The sequence below is a fragment of the Leuciscus leuciscus genome, assembly GCF_965113295.1.
Source record: "Leuciscus leuciscus genome assembly, chromosome: 20".
In the NCBI taxonomy this organism is placed as follows: domain Eukaryota; kingdom Metazoa; phylum Chordata; class Actinopteri; order Cypriniformes; family Leuciscidae; genus Leuciscus; species Leuciscus leuciscus.
Window position 1 is genome coordinate 32,334,145 of NC_138744.1, and position 13,304 is coordinate 32,347,448.

General features: G+C 36.8%; 1 protein-coding gene and 1 long non-coding RNA gene across 3 annotated transcripts in view; one reads left to right on the forward strand and one right to left on the reverse strand.

Moving 5' to 3' along the window:
• Window positions 1-13,304, reverse strand: part of LOC309484253 — a 288,989-nt gene that overhangs the window by 84,331 nt on the left and 191,354 nt on the right. The gene's annotated exons all lie outside the window — the stretch shown is intronic.
• The window catches only part of lars2 (leucyl-tRNA synthetase 2, mitochondrial), a 93,151-nt gene that overhangs the window by 51,175 nt on the left and 28,672 nt on the right, over window positions 1-13,304 (forward strand). Inside the window, exons 9-10 of the mRNA XM_082150588.1 lie at window positions 8,233-8,331; window positions 10,853-10,990. Coding sequence (XP_082006714.1) covers window positions 8,233-8,331; window positions 10,853-10,990 — 237 coding nt within the window. The remainder of the gene's footprint in view (window positions 1-8,232; window positions 8,332-10,852; window positions 10,991-13,304) is intronic.

Consider the following 13,304-nt stretch of genomic DNA (forward strand, 5'->3'; position numbering starts at 1 on the left):
AAAGATATTAGGTGCTAAACCATTTAGAGATTTAAAGACAAACACCAAAATCTTAACATGAATCCTGAAATGGACAGGTAACCAGTGAAGAGAGGCGAGAACTGGGGTAATGTGTTCCCGCTTTCGTGTACCTGTCAACAGGCGAGCTACCGGATTCTTGACCATCTGCAGTCTGAAAGGAGAGGCCTGACTAATACCTATATAGAGGCCATTACAATAATCCAGACGAGTTGAAATAAAAAAGTCTTTTTATTTAAAGGACAGGAAAGATTTCACCTTGGTGAGTTGTCTCAATTGGAAAAAACTGCATTTAATTACCGAGTTTATCTGTTTGTCCAAATCACAATCCATAATAACACCTACATTTTTTACATAGGGCTTCACAAGTGGATTCAATTCACCATTGTACAAATCTAATGACTCATAAGTGCCTCCTGGCGTAAACAGCTTAACTTCTGTTTTATTTTCATTAAAGCTAAGGAAATATAGTGCCATCCAGCCCTTAATTTTCTCAAGAATAGAACTGCAATAGAGGCGCTAAAGTGCGAGTATCTTTTCGTTTCAAAGGCAGATAAATTTGCGTATCATCTGCATAACAATGAAAAGAAATACCAAATTTCCCAAAAATATGTCCTAAGGGGAACATATACAGGGAGAACAAAATAGGCCCCAAAATGGAGCCCTGGGGGACCCCACACGTGACAAAAGGCGTTGAGGTGACGAAGTCTCCAAAACAAACTGAGAAAGTTCTTTCAGACAAATAGGATCTAAACCATGCCAACGCAGTACCCTTAATACCAACACATTGTTCTAAGTGTGTAATCAAGATCTTATGGTCTACAGTATCAAACGCAGCCGAAAGGTCTAGTAAAATTAAAGCAAGTAACAAGTCATTAAAAACCTTCAACAGTGCAGTTTCTGTACTATAGGGATTTAAAACCAGACTGAAACACTTCATGAGTACCATGTAGATCTAGAAATGAATTCAATTGTCCAAATACGACCTTCTCCAGTAGTTTGGAAAGAAACAGAAGTTTCGAGGTGGGTCTAAAATGAGCAAAGACTGATGAATCCAGATCTAGATTTCTTGATAACTAGTTCCAGTGCTGCTTGTTTAAAAGACTTAGGTACAAATCCCATGGTTTTTCACCATGTTTCTGCGACTGTTTTTAAAATAACCGCTACATCTGCAGCTCTTGTGGCGCTTTAACATCTTCAGCGGGAGAGAAAAGAAAGGGAAAGGGCTTGAATGAAGCATGCATTAGATAAAAAATAAAGATACAAATATTAGAGGATATAGCACCGAAACATCATTACCATAATCGACCCTAAGCGCTTGTGGTGTTTACTGCTACATTGGTTTTATGACAGAAATGTTATTTTTTTTATTTTAAGTTTAATAGAGGGAATATATTCGACTTTTATTTGTACTTATCAACTTTGGCTGTCAGGTGCGGTTTTGCCGGGCTGTGGCGTACACCTAATGCTGTTAACTAATTTTAAAAAACATAGGGCCAGACATTTGTCTTATTACAAATGGTAAAGTTAAACAATGAATACTGTGCAAAAACTGTATATTTATAAGGACACGTACAGAACAGAATCAAGGTTCTGAGCCCTTATGAATTATGGACCAAGCTTCTGTGTAAGGGATGTTCTGTTCTTCTCTGTGGCCTATAGGTTACCTTCAGAAATTCAAAGAGGTGATTGAAATCAATTCATAAACAACTTGAAATAAAGGGAAATAGTTGAAGGAGTCACAAGCTGTGTCCCAGCCACTGTTGAAATATTGCAACAGCTGTAGAAATTAGGGCAGGAGCTGCAGTGTGTAAGATAAAGTTGTGGACATGAATCTGTGTTTTTAGCGACCATTTTTATTTATGTAAAAGCTTAAAGCAACTCTTTGAGATTTAAAGGACTTAGTTTAGTTCTCTTAATTTAGTTAAATAGGCCGTATCTTGCCCTTTTTCAAAGGCTCTACTAGAACAGGTTTTCATGCTTGAATATTCAAAACACATTATTTTCCATTGCTGCGGCTCCTCTCTTCCCAGTCTGTCAGTAACGCTTTGTTTAGTTCCTGTCTCTATGAAGCCCCTCCAAGGCTATTTTAAGCAAGCTACACTAATCACTATTCTTAACGGTGAACATAGGCTAAACAAGCCTGCAATAACAACGAGAATTAGAAGGAAATAAATACATATTTGTGTTGTCCTATTTGTTATAATAAAATGTCATTAATCACATAGTAAGATAACCCATATTATTAAAATTAATAAAATAGCCTAAATAGACAATAATGAGCAATAATAATTCACGCACTGCATATAATATATGATGCAACAATAAATTCACCTAATTAATAATTATTTTGTTTAGTTGTATCATTTATAATTTGAATAAGAGAACACCAGTAAAAACTTGGGGTAATCATAAAAATAAAATTACTCAGTACATCATAGATCGGATTTTTATTTTTATTTTTTTCAGGAAACGGGCAGATTTGAATAAATAGCACAGAGTAGCGAACAATAAAAGATAAAAATTGCAAAACCAAAATTAATAATTAATCCAAAGTTTGAACATTTATGAGTAGGCTTAAAACTTTATTTTAACGTGCGTTGTGTGACTGTTTACAGTAAGCATACACATTTTTCAAACACAACACAAAATTAAAGGCATTATATAGATACAATTTTCCCTGCTGGTGGTTTTAGGTATAAATGCCCCTTTTTTAATCTGTTTTTTTCTAAACAATTTTTTAACAACAGGGGATTGTAAATAACACAATATTAGTAAAAGTCAATGACTGGGAGACGTGGTTATTTTATTGAAAATCTGTTATGTACATTTGAAAAACAGCCATGGGTAAATTTGACCCCGTTGCGGTTCTAGTGTTAAAGAGCGTGATGGATTGTAAGGTGATAGAAGATTGGTTAAATACACAGGAGCTGTCAGTAGCAATACTTTGTAACATATGAAATATGATTTTCAAAAGACAAGTTGCTGTCAAATATAACACCCAGAGGTCTTTTACTTTTACCTCAGTCTTATTTGAATTTAATAGATGAAAATGATTGGTCATCCAATATTTTATTTCTCACACTCTGCCAACTTGAATAATTTAGAGATTTCAAAATGATGGTCCTGATTGAAATGTATAACTGAGTATCATTGGCATAACAGTGGAAACTAAGTCTATATATATATATATATATATATATATATATATATATATTAACAGACTTATATACACATATATACATACATATATCTTTGTTGAGTACTAGCTAGATTTTAAAACATTCTAAGATCTTCTCACTGGCATTAGTCCAGTCTTTTCAAATTTCATTAAATTTGTCTGAAATCTGTTTGTGTCCATTCTGCACATATATTTATAGTAACTAATTACAGTATTTGATTCAGACGATTAAAGTTTTTGTCCGTGAGCACTGCTGACGAGGAGACCGGATCATCTCTTATCTGTTAAGACCTCGATGAAAATCACCTCAGTTCTTTAAATGATCACCTACATTCAGTGAAGCGGCTGCAGAGAGACAGAAAGAGACGGAAACAAGATAAAGAGAGAGATGGTGCTTATCTGCCTCGTCCTTGAGGAAAACAGAAGTCATTTCCTGAGCTGTGATATTGTCTCTGGCTTCGTTGTTAGAAGTTTAATTGAAATCTGAGGATAAAAAAACAGAGTAAGCTCTCACAGCCGGATTTTGGTGCTGATTAAATGTTTGAATGATTGTTGTGGGTCACACAATAACAAAGCCACACCAAGCCATGTCTACAAAGCCACGCCTCCTTCAAAACACATGAACGCTCACAGCATAAGCGTCACAAGAGACGCCGTTAAATTACCTCATGTCTCAAAGGTCAAAGCACACAATATTACAATAATAATGTGAACAGCTTACAGAGCTCTTGTACCACCCGACTGCTGTAGATCAATTTCAGCGTTGATATTGTTGACATAGAAATGCATAAATCCGAGTCTGAAGACATGAACAACTCCCGGTAGAACGTCACGGGTTGCCATCTCTTAATTGCGATAATTGCAACATGTTGTGAAAGCAGAGTAGACCAGTCACAACAGACTGGGCCATCTGACCAATCAGAGCAGAGTAGACCAATCACAACAGACTGGGTCATCTGACCAATCAGAGCAGAGTAGACCAATCACAACAGACTGGGCCATCTGACCAATCAGAGCAGAGTAGACCAATCACAACAGACTGGGTCATCTGACCAATCAGAGCAGAGTAGACCAATCACAACAGACTGGGCCATCTGACCAATCAGAGCAGAGTAGACCAATCACAACAGACTGGGTCATCTGACCAATCAGAGCAGAATAGACCAATCACAACAGACTGGTCTATTCTGCTCTGATTGGTCAGATGACCCAGTCTGTTGTGATTGGTCTATTCTGCTCTGATTGGTCAGATGACCCAATCACAACAGACTGGGTCATCTGACCAATCAGAGCAGCGTAGACCAATCACAACAGACTGGGTCATCTGACCAATCAGAGCTGAGTAGACCAATCACAACAGACTGGGTCATCTGACCAATCAGAGCAGAGTAGACCAATCACAACAGCCTGGACCATCTGACCAATCAGAGCAGAGTAAACCAATCACAACAGCCTGGTCCATCTGACCAATCAGAGCTGAGTAGACCAATCACAACAGCCTGGTCCATCTGACCAATCAGAGCTGAGTAGACAAAATACAAGAGACTGGGCCATCTGACCAATCAGAGCAGAGTAGACCAATCACAACAGCCTGGTCCATCTGACCAATCAGAGCTGAGTAGACCAATCACAACAGACTGGGCCATCTGACCAATCAGAGCAGAGTAGACCAATCACAACAGACTGGGCCATCTGACCAATCAGAGTAGAGTAGACCAATCACAACAGACTGGGCCATCTGACCAATCAGAGCAGAGTAGACCAGTCACAACAGACTGGGCCATCTGACCAATCAGAGCAGAGTAGACCAATCACAACAGCCTGGGGTGAAATGAGGTGAATGTATATTATGAGAAAATGAAAGTGTTTTTTGGCCTTGGATGCATGTGGACCTATTGTAGGAGACTCCAAAACAAATTTAGGAACCTTTAAAATAACATAATAGGGGCATTTTACTATCCATAACTTGCATTTAGAAAATAGATTCTGTACATTGACATTTTATTTCATGCCAAATTTAAGGTTTTCTCACTCATGCGTGTCGTACCCTGTCAGTGTGCATCTAATGTGTTCCTCTCAGGAGAGTCTGTGTTCAGTCTATTATCAGTCCAGCCACACACACACTTCCACCATTCGAGTGGAAAAACAAACCCAAACCAAAACTGTAAAATTGCATTTAAAAAAAAAAGCACAAATCAATAAAGCCCGGATTTCCTAGTGTAGATCAGCGATAAACACACTCCTCATTACGGCTCATATGTGGGACGCTCGTCTCTCAGATGGCACCTGGCTTTCAAAGAATTAACCTGTACACCTTCACCCTGTTGCTAGGCAACCGTGTGGCGCTTGGCTCCCGTTGCCGGCGCTATAATAGGCAGGATTGTCTGAACGATCCTCTGATTATCAGAGACGAGGCGGATCTCTCCGACTGGAGTGGAGGGAGGGATGGACACACACTCCTGGATTGACTTTAGCAGGGCTGGAATCTGCTCTTGTTTGGCCATTAATTAGTTTGGTTTGATGCTGAAGATTAGCCGAATGAAGTGTGCCGAGAGCCGCTAGAGTAAGTGTGACTGTCTTCTGAGTGACAGATGGCCTGGGATGCAAAGCGCCGTTTGCTTTGGGTTCGAGACAGAGACAAACACACGGGACTGTGTTCGGGAGTTCGGCAGTGCCAGCTGAGAAACCCCACAGCATTACAGCTTCATTTTGTATTTTGATTTTCAATTTCAGTTTAATTTTAGGTAATTGTTCATAGAAAATGACTGGTTGTAGTTTTCATCCTTTATGGAAAATAATTTAAATGAGGAATATTGTGACGTGTTCGTTCCCGGAAGAAACTCAAGACTACAATGGAGGCGTTTCAGGGAGTTCAGAAACACTGATATAGAGAAGAGCTTTCAAACAGCAACATTACACACATGTAAAAAACCTAATAGGTCCTTTTTATATACAATCAGACGACTAATTCTTGTCTTATTAATATATGGTAACAGCCTCAGTACTTATTATTTATCATTATTGAATCTGAGACCTACCCTGATCCTACAGTATTTCAATTCTGTCGCTGTAAGTTTGGAAATCCTATACACTAGGGGTTGGAAGGATTTTGTTAATGTTTTTGAAGTCTCATATTCACCAAGGCTGCATTTATTTGATCAAAAATACAGTAAAAACAGTAAATATTGTGAAATGTTGTTATAAAGTTAAACTGACTGTTTTCTATGTGAATATCCAGTCTTCACTGTCACATGATCCTTCAGAAATCTTTCTAATATGATGATTTGCTGCTCAAGAAACAATTCTGATTGTCATCAATGTTGAAAACAGTTAATCATTCTTTGGAAACCATGATAAAAATGTATTTTCGGATTCTTTGATGAATTGAAAGTTCAAAAGAACAACATTTATTTAAAATCTTTGTAACATTATACATGTCTTTGTAGTCACTTTTGGTCAATTTAATGTATGCTTGATGAATAAAAGTATTGATTTATTTATCAGTTTTTTTTTAAATCTTATGGACCTCAAACTTTTGAACTGTAGTGTAGAATAGGTCATAATTTGAATACACTGTAGTATCACCAGGTTTTAGTCTGTCTTGTTATACGTGTTCATCACGTTTCATTTAACAAATGAAACAACATTTGATGTCATTTTTCTGTCAAAATGTTACGTCGTAAATTGTCTCACTACACCACATGTAAACATATATGTGACCCTGGATCACAAAACCAGTCACGAGTCGCACGGGTATATTTGTGGCAATAGCCAACAATACATTGTATGGGTCAAAATGATCGATTTTTTAGGTAAAGATCATGTTCCATGAAGATATTTTGTAAATTTCCTACCGTAAATATATAAAACATTTATTTTTGTGCGTGAATGCAGCACAATCGTGAACATAAATGAACAACTTCAAAAGAGATTTTCTCAATGTTAAAATTATTTTTTTTTGGTGCCCTCAGATTCCAGATCTTCAAATAGTTGTATATCAGCCAAATATTGTCCTATCCTAACAAACCATTATGAAAGCTGAATAAATATTCTTTCCATTGATGTATGATGTTTAAATCTCAGTTTCAAGAAAATTGCCCCTTGTGACTGGTTTTGTGGTCCAGGGTCACACATTGGTGTAAACATCTGTTTAAACCATGTGTTCAACAAGACTTTGATGATTTCACTCTCTAACTTTGGTGAAATGTATTGGTTTTGAGGCAGTTGCTGTGTCGGGCTGAGTGAGATGCTCAAACAATCAGAGCAACGTTTTGTTACAGCCAGTTTTAAAAAATTTCAGGAAAATCGACCTATAAATGACTTGTGTTACTCTTTATGTTAAGGGCCAGATTTACTAACAGTTCCAGCGCAAACCCTCATTAGGTGTTAAAAAACTACTGTCAGTATCTACTAAAATTTGCACTGAGAAGTCGTCAACAGGGTTATTTTTGTGGCTGATATTATTACACATGCATTTGTAGGAGTTTCCCTTTCAGACGCAAGATTTATGGATTGAGAGTATTTAAATGAATCATGCTCATAAATCATAAATGAAATGAAATTAATCATAAATCAAGTTGATTTATTAAGGTCTGCACTCGTCACTTTACTGGTAGGCTATTTGTGCTATTATTTACCAGCCAAAAAGAGCACGTCTTAAACCAGACACTAGTTTGCGCTGATTGGTGGATTGTGTTGGTCATTATGGAAATGATCCGGCTGAGTCTGTGTTCTTTCATTTGCTCGTCTTCAGTAAATCACGAGCAGAACTTTACACTCCCATCTGTGCTCTTATGGGATTGCGCTCACGCTAACTTGCCCTGTTTAGTGAATCTGGCCCTATATTAGCATATGCAAAAGAATTTTAGCTTTAAAAAGCATGCACATCATCTTTAAATAAATCTAAAACTATGACCAAGTTCAGTATTCTGTTAATTAAACAGGTCATGGAGGAACAAATGGTATTGTTTCTTGAGAACAAACTGTTTCTACTAGCCCAGCACTTACAATAATATCCTTTCTGTTGATGTCAGGTGTAAAGGGCCGGCGGAGAGAGAAACAGACACCATGGACACCTTTGTGGATTCTTCCTGGTACTATTTCAGATACACTGACCCTCACAACCCGCTGAGGTAAGGAAAACATCCAGACGCTCCCTGTGTCCCACCAGGTGTTTGTGGAGAGAGATGCTGAAAGAGCAAGACTCAGAATGGAAGACCATCTGTCTCTGCTATTTCAGATCAACAACGAGGATTTTTAAAATGTCACTGTAATGCGTCTTCATGAACACACACACACACACACACTCTGTTCTGAAGCCTTCATAGGCAGCATCAGCGCATCATAGACGGTAACACTTTACAATAAGGTTCATTATTAGTTAACTACCTTAGTTAACATGAACTAATAATGAACAATATTTCTTCAGCATTTATTCTCATCTTAGTTAATATTAATTTCAACATTTACTAATACATTTATTAAAATCAAAAGTTGTATTTGTTAACATTAGTTAATGCACTGTGAACTAACATGAACAATGAACAGCTGGATTTCTATTAACTAATAAATACTGTAACAAATGTGTTGCTCATTGTTAGTTCATGTTAGTTAATACATTAATGTTAACTAATGAACGTTATTGTAAAGTGTTACCACATAGACTTACAGTAAGACTGATAAATGAAAATAAATGTTTTTTTGAACGACATTGGTAACACTTCTTGTTTGTTAAAGAGGCAATATTTTGCCCTTTTACCAAGTCTTGATGTTGTTTTTGGGCTCTACTAGAATGTGTTTTCATGCTTGAATGTTCAAAACACATTATTTTGCCCATATTCTTTGTTTATGAACAACAGATTGTTTAATCTCCTCTCTATGAAGCTCCTCCTTCTGAAAAGCACACTGTGCTCTGATTGGTCGGCTGGATCAGTGTGTTGTGATTGGTCGAGCGCTTTGAGTGTGTTTGGGAAATGTCTCAACACAGTTTCAACACACTACTAACTAACTCAACCAGGCCCCGCCCCTTTATTCTGCGTATTAATTATTTAAATGAGGAATATTGTGACGTGTTCGTTCCCGGAAGAAAACTCAAGACTACAATGGAGGCGTTTCAGGGAGTTCAGAAACACTGACACTGATATAGAGAAGAACTGTGTGACTTTGCAGAGCTTTTTCATGCTCAAACACCCAACATTACACACATCCTCCTCTTTAACATTAGTTAACGTGAACTAACAATGAACAGTACATTTTTACAGCATTTATTAACCTTTGCACATGTTAGTTAACTAATGCTGTACAAGTTTTGTTCATTGTCAGTTCATGTTAACTAATGAAGGTAACTTATGTGAATACTATAAAGTGTTACCACCATTTTTTTTAAAGCCCTCTGTTTTGATTGGGTAACAGCTTTGCATATGAAATAAGTATTATATGTGTAACACTTTTTGTAAACTTAAGTTTTTATTACATTACAGCCATCGAGATGAACTAATTGCGAAATGTGTTTTATAGCATCACATTTAGATGCATAAAAGGCTTCAGCTCTGAGCTTCAGTCTTTTGACTGATGAATGCAACACGATTTCTAATGAATGCTTTCACATTATAACAGTTTCATTCTGTGCTAACACTGATGTGAACCTTCAGCGCTGACCGGGACTGATGAAGCGGAGACCATCTGAGAAAGCCCTCGTTACTGTTCACTCATTTACAAATCAAACTCAAAAAAACAAATTCATTGTACGGTGGAATTTTATCATCATCGAAGCTATATGTTCATCACGGGTGAAAGTTGTGCAATTAATAATTATTTTACAAAAAAATTTATAATTAATCATATTAATTATAATTACAGAAACACTGGAAATTTAAACCCAGTATGCAATTCTGTAATAATTAATGATATCGATTACATGTATTTTTAATTATTATATCTGTATGATATTTATTAGTGTATTATAGATTTGCATTTCCAGTGCTTTTTGATGCACTTTTAGACTTTTTTTCTTGTAAAGATGAAGTAGTTCTACGTAATGTAACTCTATTGAGTGTAATCTACACAATTTACAAATGACACAATAGCCTCTTATTCACCGTTCTTTCCTTTATTTAGGACTGAGTGCGTTTACCTATGATTAATCATGATTAAATATATATAAGCCAATTGACATGTTTAAGAGTGGCCTATTTATTTATGTGATTTTCTTTCAGAGTACCTGTAAAAGGTGTTTTTTAGTCAGTGGAATCACTGTTAGTTATTAGTCATTCTGTTAGTAATACAACTTGCATTGTCACAGTTACTGTAACTCATTTTGAATGAAAGAAAATGCAAGTGAATTCCTTCCAGAGCCCTTTATTGTCCTGTACTGTATGTGTATCTGGTTGTGTTAAACGTACGGTTAGTTCAGAGCTGCTTAAACAGTGTGACGTTTGTTTATCACAGTTTATTTAAGTGTGCTTATTGTGGTGTTTTAACTCACATTCTCTCTTGTTGAATGTGTTATTGGAGTGTCGTAAATGTGTAAAGCAGCGCCGGTATTCAAGTGTTTCAGTGAGTTTGGTGTGTGTGTGTGTGGATGTCTGTGTGTCAGTGACTCCTAGTGGCCGCTCTCTCAGGACACAGTATTGAGGTGTTCCTCTCGTCTCACAGGCCTTTCGAGCGTTCCCGAGCGGATCACTGGATGCCTGTGGATGTGTACATCGGAGGGAAGGAGCACGCCGTCATGCACCTGTACTACGCACGCTTCCTCAGCCACTTCTGCAGAGACCAGGGCATGGTTTCACACAGGTGCAACACACACACACACATATGTACAGTCATGGCCGGTCTAGGAAAATGTATTCAAATTATATCAAAATCATATATACTTTACACTTTACACGGTAACACTTTACAATGAGGTTCATTAGTTAAAATTAGTTAACTACCTTAGTTAACATGAACTTAGAATGAAAAATACTTCTTCAGCATTTATTCATCTTAGTTAATATTAATTTCAACATTTACTAATAAGTTTTTTTTAAATCAAAGGTTGTATTTGTTAACATTAGTTAATGCACTGTGAACTAACATGAACAAACAATGAACAGCTGTAATTTTATTTACTAACATTAACAAAGATTATTAGATCCTGTAACAAATGTATTGCTTATTGTTAGTTCATGCTATTAAATAAATTAACTAATGAATCCTATTGTAAAGTCTTTTGTGAACCTTAGTGTTACCCAATAATCATGAATCACAACTTTTAAATCTTTGCTTGAAAGAAGATTCTTCAACTTTGCAATAGATCTTAAATGGAAAAAGCTTCCCCTAAAAACAGCATTAATGTATTTGTCAAAAAATAGTGGAGTCAAATATCACTCCAAGGTTTTTGATTTGTTTGCGTACAACTGGTTGAAAAGAGGACCTAACTTAGCTTCCAGAGCGGGGGAGGAATTTACAGGACAAACTAGTATTAAAACCTCTCTTTTATCCTCAGTTAGCTGCAGAAAATGATTTGTCATCCTCATCCACCTCTTGATATCATTTACACATTTCAATGACACATCGAATGAAACAGTGGTGTCAAGCTTTACTGAAAGGTAAAACTGAGAATCAAAAATATAAAATGTGGGCCAAGTGACGCATATAAAGGGAAAACCATAAAGGTCCCAAAATGGATCTCTGGGGCACACCACACAGTTTCCTAAATTTACAGAAAAAGTCCTACTTAAGAATCAAGCCATTGTAATACAGTGCCTTTGACACATTCTACATACATATGAATACATTCTAGCCGTTCAAGATGAATATTATGGTCAATGGTATCAAATGCAGCTCTCAGGTCCAGCAAAACCAGCACAACACAAGAGCCTGAATCCAGAGCAAGCAAGATGTCATTTGTAACCCTCAACAGAGCTGAATCAGTTCTATGTAATGATCTAAAACCAGATTGAAACATGTCCAAAACATTAAAAGAATCCAAATAAGACTGAAACTGTGAAAATACTACTTTCTCCAAAAGCTTAGAGATGAAAGGAAGTTTAGAGATTGGTCGATAGTTACTGCACATTTCCGGATCAAGTTGAGGTCTGAAAAGATACGGAGGTTGCACAATTGCATGTTTAAAACAAGCTGGAACAGCACCTTTAGCTAAAGAGCTGTTTACTATAGCTGTTACCATAGGGCTAATAGTAGAACAAAACATCCTTAAAAAGACGAGCCGGGATAATATCTAACTTAGAACCAGAACACTTCATAGTAGATATTATATCAGATATTATATTCTTCAACTGAACTGAAGAAAGTTAGACCGACAACTCATAGCGGAAGGCAGTTCCAAATGACATGGTTCAGAGGAAACAATGGAGCGTCTAATATCATTGATTTTTTTGAGTGAAATGTTTTTAAAAATCTTCACAAAGGTCTGAAGAGGCCTCAGATAAAATATTCATAGTCGGGTTTAGAAGAGAATCAGTCGTATCAAACAGGACTTTTGGTCTCTTTGCGTTGTCAGTAATAAATTGAGAAAAGAAATTAGATTCTGCCTTCCTTATTGCCGTTTGATAGTTGGACAGACTCAATTTTAAAATGTCCAATGAGACCTGGATCTGATCTTTTTTCCCACTTCCGCTCTGCTTTTCGAGCACGGGTGACATCATTAGAGAAAGAAAATCATTATTAAAGTATGAAGAATAATATTCAGAAAACAAATTTGCAGTGTTAGAGTGAACAGCTCGGAGAGCGGAGAGCAAATAGATGACGGAGAAAAGCACTCAGATTCAAACAAAACAGAAACAGAAAAAGGACAGTCGGGGAGCCATCTCGACAAGAGGCGTTCAGTCACCCTGCTTTAACCAGGTCTCAGGAACAAATAAAAAGTCTAAGGAGTGAGATAAAGTCGTTTGAAATAAAAGATTTATTGGATATTGATTCAGTGAGGCCATCTTAACTGTAGTAGGGCAGGCGGACAGACTGAGCAAACCAATGTTTCCAAGATTGACTCTCTTACCATTTGACCCGATGGAAGAGCGGCGATGTGATGATAACGCCATGAAATTGTGTGGATATCATTTTTGGCCAGGCTGTTATACAAAGAAATTATGAACACATGCAAAAA